This window comes from Phyllostomus discolor, chromosome 8 (assembly GCF_004126475.2).
Source record: "Phyllostomus discolor isolate MPI-MPIP mPhyDis1 chromosome 8, mPhyDis1.pri.v3, whole genome shotgun sequence".
NCBI lineage: Eukaryota > Metazoa > Chordata > Mammalia > Chiroptera > Phyllostomidae > Phyllostomus > Phyllostomus discolor.
Genome location: NC_040910.2, coordinates 71,312,073 through 71,329,031, shown reverse-complemented (window position 1 = coordinate 71,329,031; position 16,959 = coordinate 71,312,073). Strand labels below are relative to the sequence as shown.

At 50.3% G+C, this 16,959-nt stretch overlaps 2 protein-coding genes across 2 annotated transcripts; both read left to right on the top strand.

Moving 5' to 3' along the window:
- Positions 1-61: 61 nt before the first annotated feature.
- On the top strand, positions 62-3,399 carry KCTD11 (potassium channel tetramerization domain containing 11). Its single transcript, XM_036033115.1, has one exon. It carries the CDS (start codon positions 1,389-1,391, stop codon positions 2,085-2,087), a length of 699 nt encoding a protein of 232 aa, XP_035889008.1. The 5' UTR covers positions 62-1,388; the 3' UTR covers positions 2,088-3,399.
- Positions 3,400-3,517: 118 nt separating this feature from the next.
- Positions 3,518-6,457, top strand: TMEM95 (transmembrane protein 95). Its single transcript, XM_036033117.1, is given in 6 exon segments — positions 3,518-3,861; positions 4,082-4,138; positions 4,340-4,420; positions 4,524-4,544; positions 4,680-5,136; positions 5,138-6,457. Coding segments are annotated over 6 exon segments (891 nt in total). The 5' UTR covers positions 3,518-3,692; the 3' UTR covers positions 5,244-6,457.
- The last annotated feature ends 10,502 nt before the right edge of the window (positions 6,458-16,959 follow it).

Sequence of the window (16,959 nt, the reverse complement as noted above, 5' to 3'; positions counted from 1 at the left end):
CCGCAGGGGGTTGGGCGCTGTGGCTCCTGAGATGCAGAATGGAAGCGAGTTTTCCAGCTGGAATCACACTGAGGGTGACTCCCAGAGAGTGGAGTGGAAGCTGCCGCTTCAGCCCTAGCACAGGGCGGCCCTGGGGTGGGGCTTTTAGGGGAGCTGGCGTCGGGCCGGGCTGGAGAGGCTGGCTCGGCCACCCCGACCCAGAAACCTCCCCGGAATGCAGTGGTTCAGCACCCGCCCCCTCAGAAATTCCCCACGGGAAAGAGGAGAAGAAAACTGCCAGTCCCCAAGCCCTGGAAGGCCGCGCCTCTGTTTCCTCAGAGTGGCGGGATTGGGGACTCCCGCCCCCAGGGAACTGCAGACGTGAAGTCAGGCACACCTGAGACCGGTGAAGCCGTCGCAGCCACATCCGGAGTGACGTGACTCGGCGGCGCCGCCGGAGTCTCCCTCCGGACCCCACCCCCGCTTGCGTCCCCAGCCCAGCCTGCCCTCCCAGTGTCTCCAGTTCGCTGCTCTCAGCTCCCACCTCCACCCCAGCCCTGCGTGCCCCAAGGGGGCGGTGGGCGGAGCTGTCTCTTAAAGGACCAGGGGCTGCAGCCCTTCAGCCACTTCCTGGGGGTTGAGAGGACTTCACCAGCTGCCGAGGAATCCCAGTAAGGCGTTTAAGGGCGGCGGCGCCTGAATCCGAGACTCCCGGCTGCTTCCATCAGAGTCCTTGGACAATCGCAGCTACCACTTAGGGTGCATCCTTGCTCCCCAGCGGGCACCTCCGCCATCAGCTCCAGGGAGCCCCGCCTCCATCTCTCGGAACCCGCGCCGGAGACAGGCCAAGGCCAGGCCAGTGTCTGGCCCCAGGAACCCTGCGGGGGCTGGCTCACAGAGGCAGCGATCTGCCCGAGAACTTGGAAGCTGGACCCTTTAAAGAGTCAGCCTTATACTCGACCGTCACCTGCTGGTTGGATCCCGGAAAGCCACTATCTAAAGACCACAGAAAGGAATCGCAGACCACCTAGAACTGGATGCGTCTGGACCTAAACCTCTCTTCTTCGTGGTCTTTCCTGTGCTCTTTTCATCCGTCCTCTAAACCTTTCGGGCGTTTCTGTGACCGGAAGACATCCCGCACCACCAAGGTAGCTGGGGTGCGCCCGAAATCTTGCTACCTTGTACTTCAGCCAGTGCCTCCAGCTTAGAGTCTGAAACTTACAACCCAGTTCTGCACACACCCAGGAAGTTCTGCCTTTTCTTCTCTTCCGGTGTCTCCAGTACTCCCCAAAATTTCCCCCCCTCCTGTGCCCTCTTCACCCCCCTCCTTTGGGGGCCCCGTGACCCTGAATGTGGGGGGCACATTATATTCCACTACTTTGGAGACCCTGACTCGCTTCCCAGACTCCATGCTGGGAGCCATGTTTAGGGCTGGCACTTCCATTCCCCCCAGCCTCAACCCCCAAGGAGGGGGCTACTACTTCATAGACCGAGATGGCAAGGCCTTCCGGCACATTCTCAATTTCCTGCGGCTGGGCCGCCTGGACCTGCCCCTAGGATATGGGGAGACAGCGCTTCTCAGGGCGGAGGCTGACTTCTACCAAATCCAGCCCCTCCTAGATGCTCTGCAGGAACTGGAAGCTTCTCAGGGTGCCCCTGCACCCACAGCTGCCCTGCTCCACGCCGATGTAGATGCTAGCCCCCGTCTGGTGCACTTCTCTGCTCGCCAGGGCCCACATCACTATGAGCTGAGCTCTGCCCAGGTAGATGTCTTCCAGGCCAACCTCTTCTGCACCGACCCAGAGTGTCTGGGTGCCATGAGGGCCCGATTTGGTGTGGCCAGTGAGGAGAGGGCAGAGGCAGGACCACACTTTCGTCTGGAGTGGGCCCCCCGCCCCATGGAACTGCCGGAAGTGGAATACAGGAGACTGGGGCTGCAGCCACTGTGGACTGGGGGGCCAGGAGAACGACGGGAAGTGGTGGGCACTCCGGGCTTCCTGGAGGAGGTGCTGCGGGTGGCTCTGGAGCACGGCTTCCGGCTAGACTCTGTTTTCCCTGACCCTGAAGACCTCCTCAACTCCAGATCTCTGCGCTTTGTCCGGCACTGAGCTGAGAACAGCAAATACTGCCCTCAGTTTGACTCTAGGGGAGTAGAGGGGGAAAGAAGGGAGCAGCAAAGGGGACATTTTCCCTGAAGCCTCTCCCTAGCTCTGCTTTAGGGGCTATGAGAGCCACAGGTCCCACTGCACCTGATTGGAGCCCAGATGTGGATAGGATTCCCCCACACCCAAGCCCACAAAGGGCTCACAAGTGCTACAGAGGGTATGGACTGGTGCTAATGCTGGAAGGGATGGGAAAGTTTCCCCTGGCTTGTTTTCACCTGAGGCTGGAGACCTTGGTTGGAGCTCAGTATTCAGGGGTCTGGAAAAGTGGGGACATTTCTCTGCCTATGCTAGGCCTAGCAGAACCCTGCAGGGACACTGAGGTCTGGGAGGAAGAGGAACTTTGCATTGTTCTAATGTGGTCTTCCTAGACTGTGACTTCTCCTTCTGGAGCTGAGTGGCCTGGCCTGACCAATGACAGGCCAGAATACTCTGGAACATGGGAAGGGAGATTCTTTGCTGTGTCCCAAGCCACTTACTGAGGGAGACAGAAAGGCTACACACCACTCTAGGCTGGCATAAGGGATCTAGGAGAATCCCCACTAACTATGGGATAGAGCATTCCTCTGGAGATCGAAGTGTTTTAAAGAATCTGTTTTACTGATGGTGAAGCTGGCCATGGGGAGGAGGGTGGCATCTTCTTGGGTCTTGGCCTTACTTCCTTCATGTGTGCGTGTGTGTCAGCATGCATCTGACTGATGTGTGAGCCTCTGATGTCCTGGCTCCCATCTGTGTTGCTGGTGATGGTATGTGTACTGGCCTTTCTGTGGTCTCTACATGTCCAGGCCTGTATGGGGTTGAGAAACTATTTGGGCACCAGGTGTGTCTATGGGTGTGAGTAGACTGAGAATTAATAGCTTAACCACAAGTGGTATGTGTGTTTACACACACATGTGCATTTACATTACCACATATGCAGGCGGGGCCTATTGGGATTTGAGTCACTAGGATCTTCCTGGCGAGAGAGGTAAGAGAAGTCATTGGGCTTAGCAGGGCCTTGGAGGCCTTTATAGCATTCTTGGTTGCTAAGGCCACCATAGGCCTGTTGCTAGGAGATTGCTGAAGAAGGACCTAAGTCTGCCCAAGGCAGAGAGGAGCTGAATGGAAGAGTTTGGGAGAGTCGGGAGGATATGGGAAGGGAAGGGATGGGATTTCTGCATCGCTGAAGAGATGGAATAATCATGAACAACTTCTCTGGGAGTCACTTATTATTTATCACTTACAAGAAGAAAAATAAAGTTGCTTTTGGAACCACAAACTTGTAAAGGTTGCTGAGGGTCATGTTGGGGGTGCTGTCTCTCTTGCAGCAGGAGTCTTGCTTTCTCTGCCCCTCTCCTATTAGAGATGTCTTCTCCTGGTCCTCAGTTCCTTTGGCCCAGGTTTACCCCAGCCAGGAATAGAGCAGTGGCACTATTTTGGAATGCTCTAGAACCTCCAGCTGTTTTGGAACACCTCTACAACTTCCAGGCAAAGGGCTAGAACCAGGATCACAGAGCCTTCATAGCCCAGGTGGGGCCAGCTCCCTCCCTCCAGCACCCCCCATTGGGCTTCATGTGGATGCTGGTACTGGGTGGGGCTTTCCTGGCAGCTGCCCGGGCCTGTGTTTTCTGCCGCCTCCCAGGCCGTGACTTGTCGGGCCGCCTGGCATGGCTCTGTAGCCAGATGGAGGCCCAGTGGAAGGACTGTGAAGCCTCCTGGAACTTCTCAGCCTTTGCCTTAGGTAAGTCTGGACATCCAGGGACGAGCCCATCAACAGTCAACCCCATGCCCCAAGTGAAGTAACATGTGACTTCCCAGATGTGTCCTCAGCTGTCACCTCAGTCCACAGTCTTCCCTAGGCTCACTGACCTCTCCCTCTGGGAGAGCTTCTTTGGACCTTGGGAAAGTCAAGAATCTTCTGGGCTGGTGAGGAACTCCCTGGTCCTTGCCCATCTCCACAGATGAGGTGTCCATGAACAAAGTCACAGAGAAGACTCACAGAGTCCTGAGGGTCATGGGTGAGGTCATTGGGGAACCTCAATCAAGGGGCTTGGATGGGAACCAAGGCAGGGCATGGGAGGGAGGAGCTGGGCAGGCAGGGAAGGAAGGAGGGCCGGTGGAGACAGGAAGGCATGACTGGGGAGGTGCTGGGTGAAAGGGTGGCCGTCAACTGGTGCTGTTGTGGCCCTGGGCAAAATGGCTGCTCTCTGCCTCCCCAGAGATCAAAAAGTCTTTCTCTTCACTCCCCTTATATTGGCAATGGCTTCAAAAGACCAAGCTCCCTGAGTACACCAGAGAAGGTACTGATGGGGGGAGGGATCAAGGGGTGCCTAGGATCTTGGGCAAAGGGCTATGTGGCTGAACTGCTCAACTATGCCCACCCCTCCTTGTCTTTTATTTCAGCTCTCTGCACTCCTGCCTGTTGTGAGTAGAAAAGAAAAGGGTAGCAAGGACAGGGTACCCGAGGAGAGCCTGGCAGTTAGCAGGAGCAAGTGGGATCCCCGGAAGGGTGGAGTCTGGGCTTCCCCTTCCCAGCTCTGGTCCTGCTGTCTCCTGCAGGGGGCAGCACCATCCTGTACAACTGTTCCACCTGCCAGGGTTTTGAAGTGCACTGCTGGCCCCAAAAACGCTGCTTTCCAGGTCTTTACTCTCTACCTTGCCTCACCTCACCCAGATCTCTGAGCTCCCAAGCTCCCCCAGTGTCAACGGTGGGGTCCTCTTTCATTGTTTCCTGGGTTCCCCACAGGAAGTCACGATCTTTGGGAAGCCAGGATTCTGCTCCTCTCTGTCTTTGGAACTGTCCTGTTCCTGGGTGTCCTGAGCCTTGTGGTGGAGTGAGTTGGGGAATAAGGGCAGGAAATAGTCTCACTGCCTCTGACCCACCCAGTACCTTCTACCACCCATCCTTCCTCTTTCCAGTCAGTCCCCCTCCCTTCCCTTCCCAACTTCCCACCTCCATCTTCCCTCAGGTTCCACCTCCTCGAAGTAAAAAGGGACTTATGAAGATGCTAACAGATCCAGCCTCCAGCTGTAAGGGAGGTGTACCCACAACTTCCACTTCCCTTGAGGGGGGCAGCCAGCCCCTTGGTTCCAGTTGCAGAGGTTCAGTCTTCCAGACTTTGAAACTCAGATGTTCTTACAATCCCACTGTCAGAGGGCCTCCAGGAACCCGGGCAGCCACAGCTGGAAAGTTTCTCCCTGCCTGCCCTCACCCAATCAGATAGGGCAGTCACCAATGCCAGGAAAATATCTACAGAAGGAAAGAATCCCCTCCGCACACACTGCCACTCCCACCCCCTTTCTGCCTGTTCCCGTAAAGCGGGGCTGTTTGCCCCGGAAGCTACTCTTGGCTCTCCTGTGACTGATTGGGAATGCCGGGAATGAGTGTTTTGGAGAACTCCCTCCCTCTCTGAGTGAGACCACATCAGTAAGTCTGCTGCATGCTCTCCCTCCATTTAACATTGTGAAGCCCTGGCCTCCCACAAAGGCTTCCCTCCTGCCAGGCCCAACTAAACTTGTTGTGAAATGGCCTCCACCCCTGCCTGGGCTCGGGCTGCGACTGGGGCGGGAGGGAAGACAGGAAACTCAATGAGCACAGTGGTTCTCCACCAGGGGGATTTTGCACCCCATGAGACATTTGGTGACATCTGGAGACATTGTTGATTGCTTTGATTGGGGGCAGATATGCTACTGGCATCTAGTGGGTAGAGACAAGGGATGCTGCTCAACATCCTGAAATGCACAGGAGAGTCCTCTCCAGCAAGGAATTATCCATTCCAAAACATCGATAGTACGTGGTTAGAAGGCCTGGTGTTTCTTCCCTGGCTGTCAGGAGTTTGGGTTTGGGAGATGAGAGATGGGACGAGAAAAGAGACACCTGTCACCAACCACAGAGCCTAGCCCCAGAAGGGATCCTGGCCCTCACCTGGCTCAGTAGTTTTCAGATTGGGTACTTAGAGGCTCCAGGGTCAAAGTTCTCAACAAGCTGCACATTGGAGTCACCTGGGAAACTTTACAAATTACCCATGCTTGGATCCCATCTTCAGAGATTCTGAAGTTAGTGGTCTTGTATGGGGCCTGGCTAATCTAACTTATAGCCAGGGTGGGAACCACTGGTTAGGGTGTACCCATAAAGGTCCTGGGATGGGGAGAGAAATGCCTATGCCTTTCAGGAGGGGCTCTTTCATGTTGTTTTACATGTTCTAGTCCAAACCCGGTATTTCTCTCTCACACACACACACACACACACACACACACGACCCAGAGATCATACAGCAAATTTTACAAACTGGCCCAAGATCATACAACTCATTCATCCACTCATTTGACAAGTAAGTACTTAGTGAGTGCCCACCACATGCCAGATAGCATCACTGCCCAAGCTGGGGTGGGCAGCTTCTCCTCCCAGCTTGCCCAGGCAGCACAGCTGTCCTCTGGGCGCACTGGCTGCCTCGCACTCTCTAATGCTGTACCTTTTTTTCCAGGTTCAACATACAGGAGCTGTCCTTGTTTTCACACTCAGCATGCAGTGGATCAACCACTTCTACCTATTCGTGAAGGACCACTACCAGATCTGTCCCCTCCTCCCATCCTATGGCACCCAGCCCGATCTAGAACTCTCTCACATGAAACTTGTCTCCCAAATATGCCATCTGACTTGCCTGCTCCCCTCAAATTCATTGCACCCTAAGCAACCACACTCGTCTTAAAACTCCACATGCTCACAACCTCCTGTCGAGCATCAAATGATGGTTAAGAATTTGGGTTTTGGAGTGGAGCTTCAAATCCTGGCTCTGGCTCTTAGTGGATCTTGGGCGAGTTATTTATCTTCTTGATTCCTGATTCTTCATATTTTAAATGCAGATTGTGTGTTTCACTGATTCTATGGCCTTATTTTTCCTGTTTACATTTTAACATCTCTGAAGAGTCCATTTTAATTGAAGACATGCCATGGCATAATGGTATATATTACAGTTGATGACATCTTAAATTCAGTGAAATGCAGTGGTTTACCCTCACTTTACAGGATTACGGTGAGGTCCAAATAAGTTCATATAAAATAGGTTGGGACTGTGCCCAACATATAATGAGCCCTCATTAATGATTAGCCATTATAATCTCTTAGTTGAAATCTTCCCTAGCCCTGGCCAGGTAGCTTAGTTGGTTGGAGTTTCATCTCGTACACCAAAAGGTTGTGCGTTTGATTCCCAGTCAGGGCGCATATGTGGGTTGCAGGTTTGCTCCCTGACCAGGGTGCACATTGGAGGCAACCAATCGAGGTTTCTCTCTCTCTTGAAAATCAATTAAAACATATCCTTAGGTGGGGATTCAAAAAAGAAAAAAATAAAAACTTCCCTAGTTCCTAGCTCTTCCTTACCTACAGAATATAGTCTTGGCCCTGACCCTGACATTTAAGGCTCTCCATGAGCAAGCAGCTCCCTTGTCTTATCTGGTCCTCAGGGAAGACCTGTCCAAACACAGATCAACCTGGAATCTCCACTTCACTGCCTCATGGGCATTCAGACTCCACATGTACAAACCCACCTTGCTTCCTGGCCCCACCACCCTCTTGTGATCTCTCCAGGCTTAATGGTAGTGCCAGCATATCATGGACATCCTCTTCCTTTCATGTCACTTGCTTACTTCTCACCATTTGTGATCCGTCTTTGTAAGGTTTCTCAGAACCCGACCTCAGTGTGTCCCTGGAGCCTGATTCTCTTAGCTCTGCCCACCCACAGTCGCTCTGAATCACTCCTAGTTGGCCACTGTTTTCTCCTGTCTCCTTGCCTTTGCCCAGGCTTGTTCCTGTGCCTGGGATGCCCTTCTTCTTCAGACACCACTTCTTCTGGGAAGCTTTCACCGAGCCCCTGAAGCAGTAGTATAGGTTGTCCCTGTTCTAGACATCTTTCATGTGGCAACTATTGGATCAGGTCATTTTCTTTCTTTTTCTTTCTTTCAGATTTTATTTTATTTATTTTTTTTAATTTTTAGAGAGACAGGAAGGGAGGGAGAAAGAGAGGGAGAGAAACATCAATGTGTGGTTGCCTCTTGCGTGCCCCTCACTGGGGAACCCAGCCCACAATCCAGGCATGTGTCCTGACTGGGAATGGAACTGGCAACCTTTTGCTTTGCAGGCCCGAGCTCAATCCACTGAGTTACACCAGCCAGGGCTCGTAGTGTTTCTTTACACATCTTCCCTCTACTCCATGCACTACCCTATAAAGCCACTATTTAAAGTTTTGTCTTTGTTTCCCCAGTGCCTGGCACACAGTAGATGCCAGGAGGCTTCCTGACAACTCCATCCCCTCCTCTGAACCCTTGTGATATATCCTCCCCATGGAAGCTCTTCCTGAGCACGTAGCACAGGAGGCTGGTAGATTACTGTTTCTCTTCTGTGCACATAAGGCCAACTCACCAGAGTGCAGCCTGCCAGGGCAGGGCTGGTCTTTCTGAGCCCCTCACCAACAGGGGAGACTGCTGTAGGTATAGCATTTTTTTTTAAAAAAGATTTTATTTATTTATTTCCAGAGAGAGGGGAAGGGAGGGAGAAAGAGAGGGAGAGAAACACCAATGTGTGGTTTCCTCTTGCATGCCCCCAACTGGGGACCTGGCCCACAACCCAAGGATGTGCTCTGACTGGGACTTGAACCAGCAACCCTTTGTTTTGTAGGCTGGCACTCAATCCATTGAGCCACACCAGCCAGGGCAGTACAGAAGTTTTAGATAATGTCCCTCACATTCTCTGATGTGCCTCCAATCCAGAGGTAGGATGTATCCTTCCCTTGAATCTGGGGTTTTGATGGGTTGACCAATTGAATGTGGCAAAAGTGATGCTGGCTCACTTTCTGGCCTCAGGCCTTAAAAAACTGATAACTTCCACCCTCTGCCTCTTGGGATGCTCACTTGGGAACCCAATCACCACACTATGAGGATATCCAGTCTCCATGAAGAGTCCACATGGAAGAGCTCAGCCAAAATCCAGCATCTACTGCCAGACACAGTAGTAATAGTGCATCCCCCAGCTGTCAAGTCACCCCAGGCTTTCAATTTTTCCAACTAAAGTCCCAGATAGTGGAGCAGAGATAAACCATCCCCATAGTGTCCTGCTGGAATTCCAGATTCTCAAAGCCCAGGAGCATAATGAAAAAAAAATTTCCCACCAGGTACAATAAATAATACACTTCTTATTCAACAGTAGATAACTGGAACAGTGGGGTGTAAAAAGGAGCCTAGAACTCAGCACTAGGGGCCCTTAATATGTGGAGCCTTTCCATCAAGTGCTTGAGCATCCTAGTGACATGGAGGCTGGGACTTGGGAGCCTAGTGACAGGAGGCTTCCCCTAGAGTGATTGATTCAGGAGGGGGAGGCAAAAGCCACAATGTCTTTTTTTAAAATATTTATTTATTTTTAGAGAGGGAAAGGAGGGAGAAAGAGAGAGAGAGAGAGAGAGAGAGCAACATCAGTGTGCAGTTACTGGGTGCCGTGGCCTGCAACCCAGGCATGTGACCTGACTGGGAATCAAACCTGCGATGCTTTGGTTCTCAGCCTGCGCTCAATCCACTGAGCTATGCCAGCCATGGCTTGCAATGTCTTTTATGACCTACCTCAGAAGGCATACACCATCCTTTTCACGGTATCTCATCCAGTACACAGACTAGCGCTACTCCTTGTGGGAAGGCCCTAACAACTATGTCGATACCAGCAAGGGAGGTTCTTGACAGCCATTTTGGAGACTGGCTACTGCACATGTAGGCAACAGTTTATTCTCCAATAACCCCATAAGGTAAGACTCCAAATAGGCTTATCCTGAAGATGAGGAAACAGAGGCATAAAAACATGAAATAACTTGCTCAGATTCACAGGACAATAAGTGGTAAAGCTAGGATTCAAACTTAGGCAGTCAGGCTACTAAGCTGCCATGCTCTAAATGTCCTCAGTGCCACTGTAAGACTGAAGGAATATGGTAGATTTAGGAATGCTTCCTCTTGGGAAAGCAAACCAACAGATACGTCCAAGCTGGTGGGCTGCCAGCTCTGAAAACTGGCGAGGCAAATGCAAATTGGGAAAGGATGAAACCTCAGCATCCTGGGAGATGGAGTGGGATGATCAAACAGGAGGGTCTTACCAAGGATCTGGGAAGAGCCAAACCATGTGGGGCCAGGGAGTACCAAATGGGGAGGGAAGCAGGGATGGGCTCATCAGGAAAATGCTTATGGATTAGATTTGGAAACTCTCATCCCTCATTCCCATCACTCCCAGCAAAGGAGGTCTTTTATTTTATTTTTAGATTTTATCTATTTTTAGAGAGAGGGAAAAAGAGAGGTAGAGAAACATCAATGTGTGATAGACATGTGGATTGGTTGCCTCTGGCACACTCCCAACTGGGGATTGGTTGCCTCTTGCATGCCCTCAACTGGGGACCTGCCTCACAACCCAGGCATGTGCCCTGACTGGAAATCGAACCAGTAACCTTTCAGTTCACAGTCCAGTACTCTGTCCACTGAACCACACCAGCCAGTGAGCTTTTCCTTTTTCAAAAAGATTTTATTTATTGCCCTGGCTGGTGTGGTATTTATCTAGTTTTAGAGAGTAGGGAAGGCAGGGAGAAAGAGGGAGAGAAACATCAATATGTGAGAGAAACACCAATGTGTGAGATACATTGATTGGCACACCCCCAACTGGGGACCAGGCCCTTAACCAGGCATGTACTCTGACTGGGAATCAAGTTGGCAACCTTTTGGTTCACAGGCCAGCACTCAATCCACTGAACCACACCAGCTGGGGCCAAAGGAGCTCCTTAGTGTCAAAAATCTTTGCTTCACCCTACCACATGACTATCTCATCAATTTGTTCAACAAATGTTGCAGAATACTTGTCATCTGCACCAGGCACTAGACTGGGCATGGGGGACACAGCAATGCCCAGGCAAAATAAAGTTCTTTACTACCTGAACTTGGAGTCCAGAAGGGGAGACTGACAAGTTACTGGCAAATTCTATCAGGGCAATGAGCAAAATGATGAAAAATCACAGGGATCTTAGAGTGCAGAGAAGAGACCTGATCACTTAGGGATAGGTTTCTTGCACTTAGCAAGGGTGGGAACACTCTTCCAAGCAGAGAGAACAGCTGTGCAAAGGGTGAGAAGAGAAATCCTGAAAGCTAAGGTGCTTTCACCTGTTGAGAGGTTGACCTGGGTAAAGTAGAAGGGAGAGCCCAGAGACCTCAGAGATCAGAGTAGAAATGATGCTAAGGGGACACTAATGTGGTTCCCAAAAGAAGCAGAGAGGTTTCTACAGAGGGGATGGGTCCCACACCAAGGCCAAACCCAAGGCAGGGGTGGGGGAGGCCACTGGGGTGCCCTCTCTGCTTATCCTCCTGGATCTCTGCCCTGTGAGGAAAGACTTGGCCCTGATGGTGTGAATGTGCTCATCCTTCTCGGATGCAGAGCCTACAGGGCAAGACAGAGTTTGGGTAAAGGCAGGTGGAGGAGGAAGAGCCTGGCCTGGCCTCCAGGTTTAAGTGTTTATCTCAGCCTGAAGGAGGTGCTTCCTGAGGATGGCCCAGGATGGTCAGGCTGGTCTCCCTGGGTGTGGGCAAAGGTGGGGATGAGAGGACTTTAAATCCAAAAGTAAGAAATGAATAGGGAGAAGGGAGGAGTAACAGGCCTCTGATTACCTGCTTTTTTTTTTTTCCAAGCCAAAGACAAAGGTGGGGGATGAGCCTCTACCTCTGACTTCTTGCTGGGATGGGGAGGACTGAGGCAAGGAGTCCAACTGATAGTGGCCCATCATCAGCCTCTTCTCCATCTCATAACCAAGGTGTAGGCAGGGCCAGCCTCTCTCCCCTGAAACAACGGTAAGAGGCTCTTTCTTGAGCTTCCTGCTCCTTCTTCTCTCACCTCTCCCCAGTCTCTTTCTACAGCAGGCTGGTTCTGTCACTCCCTGTTTGAAACCCTTCAGCGGTTCCCAGAGCCATTGGGTAAGGCCCAAGCTCCTGACCATGTTCTGCAAGGCCCTGTAGAATGAATCCCACCAGGGCAGTATGCTTATTCACCTGAGGCCCCAGAATCTGGTACAGTGGAAGCTTGCTGGAAGAAGGGTAAATGGATGCCTAGTCTGGCTATTGCCAACCTTTCTGGATGCATCTGCCCATATGCTCTACACTCATGTGTTCATTCAACTCCCAGGGGACACTTGACATTGAGAGGAAAATTGGGTTTCATGTGCTCTTCCCTGAATAAGCTTAGGGAGCCATTGTGTTTCCCACCAAGAAATTGTATAACACCAAGATGAATCTCAAAAATGTGTGGAATAGGACTTCCGGCCAAGATGGAGGCATAGGTAGATACACTGTGCCTCCTCACACAACCAAGATAGGGACACAGCAATTTAGAAACAGAATAACAACCAGACTGACAGAAAATTGAACTGTATGGAAGTCAGACAACCAGAAGTTAAGATAGACCCATTCATCCAGACCGGTAGGAGGGGTGGAGTCGGGCAGCCAGGTGCGGGTTGTAGCACAGAGGGCAGAGAGTGTTGGACTGGGTGTGTAAGGCATCTGGGGCATGCAAGACAGCATCGGGTGGACCCTGAGCACGCAAGCGGCAGCTGGCAGACCTCGGCCAAGGGGTGGCAGCTGGCAGACCCAGTGAGGTGGTGATTGTGAGGCAAGGCACTGCGCGCAACCCAGGATCACAGTGCTAGGAAATAGAGCCTCAGGACATTGATTGAAAACACCTGTGGGGGGTTGAGGTGCAGGGAGAGACTTCCAACCTCACAGGAGAGGTCCTTGGAAGGTCCCACAGGGTGCACAAGCCCACGCACACAGGAATCGGCACCAGAGGGGCCCAGTTTGCTCGGGGGAAGTGGCAGAGGGGACTGGGGTCCAACGGAGAGTGGAGAAAGCACCAGTGTTCCCTCTTAGACCCCGCCCCCACATACGACAACATAACCCAGTGACTGGGGTGCCCGGCCCTGGTGAACACCCAAGGCTCCGCCCCCATAGGTAACAGGCAAGACCAGACCAAAGGGGAGGGGGAGATGGCTCAAACAGAGTTGAAAGCCCCAGAGACAGTATTTTTAAGCGACTAAGAGATAGCCAACCTATCAGATGCACAGTTCAAAGCACTGGTGATCAAGATGCTCACAGAATTGGTTGATTTTGGTTGCAAATTAGATGAACAAATAAATGCAGGCTACAATAAGAGAAATGAAGGAAAATGCACAGGAAACCAATAGTGATGGGAAGGAAACTGGGACTCAAACAATAGAGTGGATCAGAAGGAAGAAAGAAACAACTAAATAGAAAATAATGAAGAAATAAGAATTCAAAAAAATGAGGAGAAGCTTAGACACCTCCAGGACATCTTTAAACATTCCAACATCCAAATTATAGGGGTATCAGGAGAAGAGGAAGAGCAACAAGTGGAAAACTTATTTGAACAAATAATAAAGGAGAACTTCCCCATTCTGGCAAAGGAAATAGACTTCCAGGAAGTCCAGGAAGCTCAGAGAGTCCCAAAGGAGTTGGACCCAAGGAGGAAAACACCAAGGTACATCATAATCACATTAGCCAAGGTAAAAATGAAGGAGATAATCCTAGAAGCAGCAAGAGATAAGGAGACAGTAACCTACAAAGGAGCTCCCATCAGACTGTCAGCTGATTTCTCAAAAGAGACCTTGCAGGCAAGAAGGGGCTGGAAAGAAGTATTCCAAGTCATGAAAGGCAAGGACCTACATCCCAGATTGCTCTGTCCAGCAAAGCTTTCATTCAGAATGGAAGGGCAGATGAAGTGCTTCCCAGATGAGGTCAAGTTAAAGGAGTTCATCATCACCAAGCCCTTATTATATGAAATGTTAAAGGGACTTATCTAAGAAAAAGAAGACAAAAAAACCATGTATAGCAAAATGACAGCAAACTCACAATTATTAACAACCACACCTAAAACAAAAACAAAAACAAACTAAGCAATCAACTAGAACAGGAACATAACCACAGAAATGGAGATCACATGGAGGGTTATCAACAGGGAGTGGGAGGAGAGCGGGGAAAAGATACAGAGAATAAGTAGCATAGCTGGTAGGTAGAAAATAGACAGGGGGAGGGCAAGAATAGTATGGGAAATGTAGAAGCTAAAGAACTTATGACACATGGACATGAACTTTTAAAGGGGGGAATGTGGGTGAGACAGGGTGTGCAGTGTGGAGGGGAATGAAGGGGGGGTAATGGGACAACTGTAATAGCATAATCAATAAAATACATTTAAAAAAATGTGTGGAGTAAAACCAATGAACAAAATAGAAACAAAGGCATGGACACATGGAACAGACTGACAGTTGTCAGAGGGGAGGGGGAGGGGGACTGGATGAAAGAAGGTGAAGGGATCAGCCAAAGAACATACGTGCATGACCCACGGACACAGACAGCAGTGTGGTGATGGCCAGATGGAAGGGAGAGCAGAGACTGGATGAAGGTGGACAAGGAGGAGGGGGGAAATGGAAACACCTGTAATAGTGCCAACAATAAAAATAAAGTTAAAAAAAGAATTAAAACATGTGTTGAATGAAAGAAGCTAAATGCTAAATAATAAACACTAACTCCACTGATAAGATCAAGAGCAGACAAAACTGATCTGTGTGTTTCAGAAATCAGAATAATAGTGTACTGAACACAAGGGGGTGGCAAAAGGGGGACCGATATACTATTACCCAAAAGGAACCCCCAGGTTTATTATGTCTGCCGCCTTATAGGAAAGACATCTCTCAATGCCAGACATTCGTGAAAAGGAAAGGAAATGTTTATTTAATGCTATACAGACTTAAAGTAGTGACCTAATGTCTTCATCAAAATCCCAAAGTCCCTTAAAACACCCACAAACACGCACAGTCCTTCTTTTCTGCTTTGCCCAGTCTGGGGTATCGTGTCTCAGGAAAAGAAATGGAGTCGCGGCTCAGGCAGCCCCTGGTTCTTCCCAGTAATCCATCTCAGCTGGTAGGCCTCCCCCGGTTCCCGGCACCATCAGCTGTGTTGCCAGGATCTCTGCTAAAGCCAGGTGGTGGTTCCCCCTACTAAAGTTGCGGGGGTCCCCACTCTGGCAAAGCTGCGCGTGGTTCTCTCCCTGAGCAATGGCTGCAGGAGTCTCCACTCATCCAAAACTGCGTGGTTCTCCCCTCCTCTGCCCCAGCCGTGAGGTCTTCTCTACACAATGGCTGTGGGAGTCCCCACTCTGGCAAAGCCAAGTGATCTCTCTCCAATGGCTGGCACGTCTGGGTTTAAATCCCCGTGCCAATCTTCCTCTGCAGCCTCATTTCCAACTCCTCCCACAACTGGCCACACTTGCCAGCACTCTCATATCCTTCCAGCTTTACTGGGCTGCCATCGTGGATCTGGGCAGGCGTGGCCCCATGTCATGAGTCAGTCCTTCTCCAAGCTTCCACGCAGGCGCTGTTACCCTCAGGGGACCTGCCCCAGTTAGGTCTTGGTGGGGAAGTTATTTCCATTCCCCTGGCTCAGAGCAGGGGCACAGTTATTTAACATATCTATGCAACTAGTTAAAGGTTATAGATATGTTAAATAACCACACCGAGGTTAGCTTCAAGGCTGCTGCTATGCAAAACAGCTCTCAGTGGCCCTGCTCCATTTGTCCCTTCCATCAACCCACACCCATGGGGAGCAGCAAGGACATCCTAATATTTCCTGGACGCCCTGAGTTCTGGACCCCATTCCAAATCCCTATTTGGGGCCCCCCTCTAGGCTGCACCCTGTTACAGTAGTTGCCTCTGGGGAATGGGATTGACGGCAAATGGGCACAAGGTAACTTTCTGGGCTTTCTGGGTCTTTATCTGCATTCACAGATGTGTATATTTCTTGAAATGCTTTAATCTATACAGTTAAATTTGTATGTGTTACTAAATGGAAGTTATACCTCAATAAAGTACTGTGATCACAGAAAGCAATGTTCATATGACTATAACAACAGGGGGAAAAAAACACCTCGTGGTATGTGGGTTCAACAGCACATCTGACATAGCCAAAGAGATAATTGGTGAACTAGAAGATGGAGGCGAAGAGTTACCTGGATTGCATCATGCTGACAAAAAGAATGGAAACATGGAAGAGAGGTTAAAAGACATGGAGGACAGAATGAAAAGGCCTAGCATACTTCTAATCAGAGTCCCCAAAGGAAAGAACATAAAAAATGGAGAAAAGAATAGTTGAAGAGATACTGAGAATTTTCCAAAACTGATGAAAGATGCAAATTCATAGATACAGAAACACAACATATTGAGAGGAATAAATAGAAAAGAATCCATACCTAGATACTTAGTGATAGAACTACAGAACACTAATATTCTAAAAGCAGGGAGAAAAGAGATCAGCTACAAAGAAATAACAATTACACTAAGCAGACCTTTTCAAAATATTCATTGCACTTATTATATGCCTACACTGTCCCAGGTACCTAGAACACAAGATGAACAAGACAAACTCAGCCCTGACCCTGTAGAGCCCACAGTATATCAGAGATGACTGATATGGAGGGAGCAATTACAGTGTGATGAGCTGGCCTAGTTCGAGGGAAGAGAATTGGCAAGAAGACTGTACAGGTGGAACTGTGAACTATTAAGATTTTTCCCATCAATGCTGGAAGATCCCGAGTGTAGCAAGATGGGGTGGGGCTTTTCCTTCCAAGGGACTCTGAGGACTATAGCTGCTATGCTCACAAATCCTGCCTTAGGACAGGAGACAGAAAAGATGTCCTAAGACTGGTGGCTTCCTGAGAACCCCTAAGGGAAAGAAAGAGAGCATGTTCCTTCTCAAAGCCTTCATCAAGGTC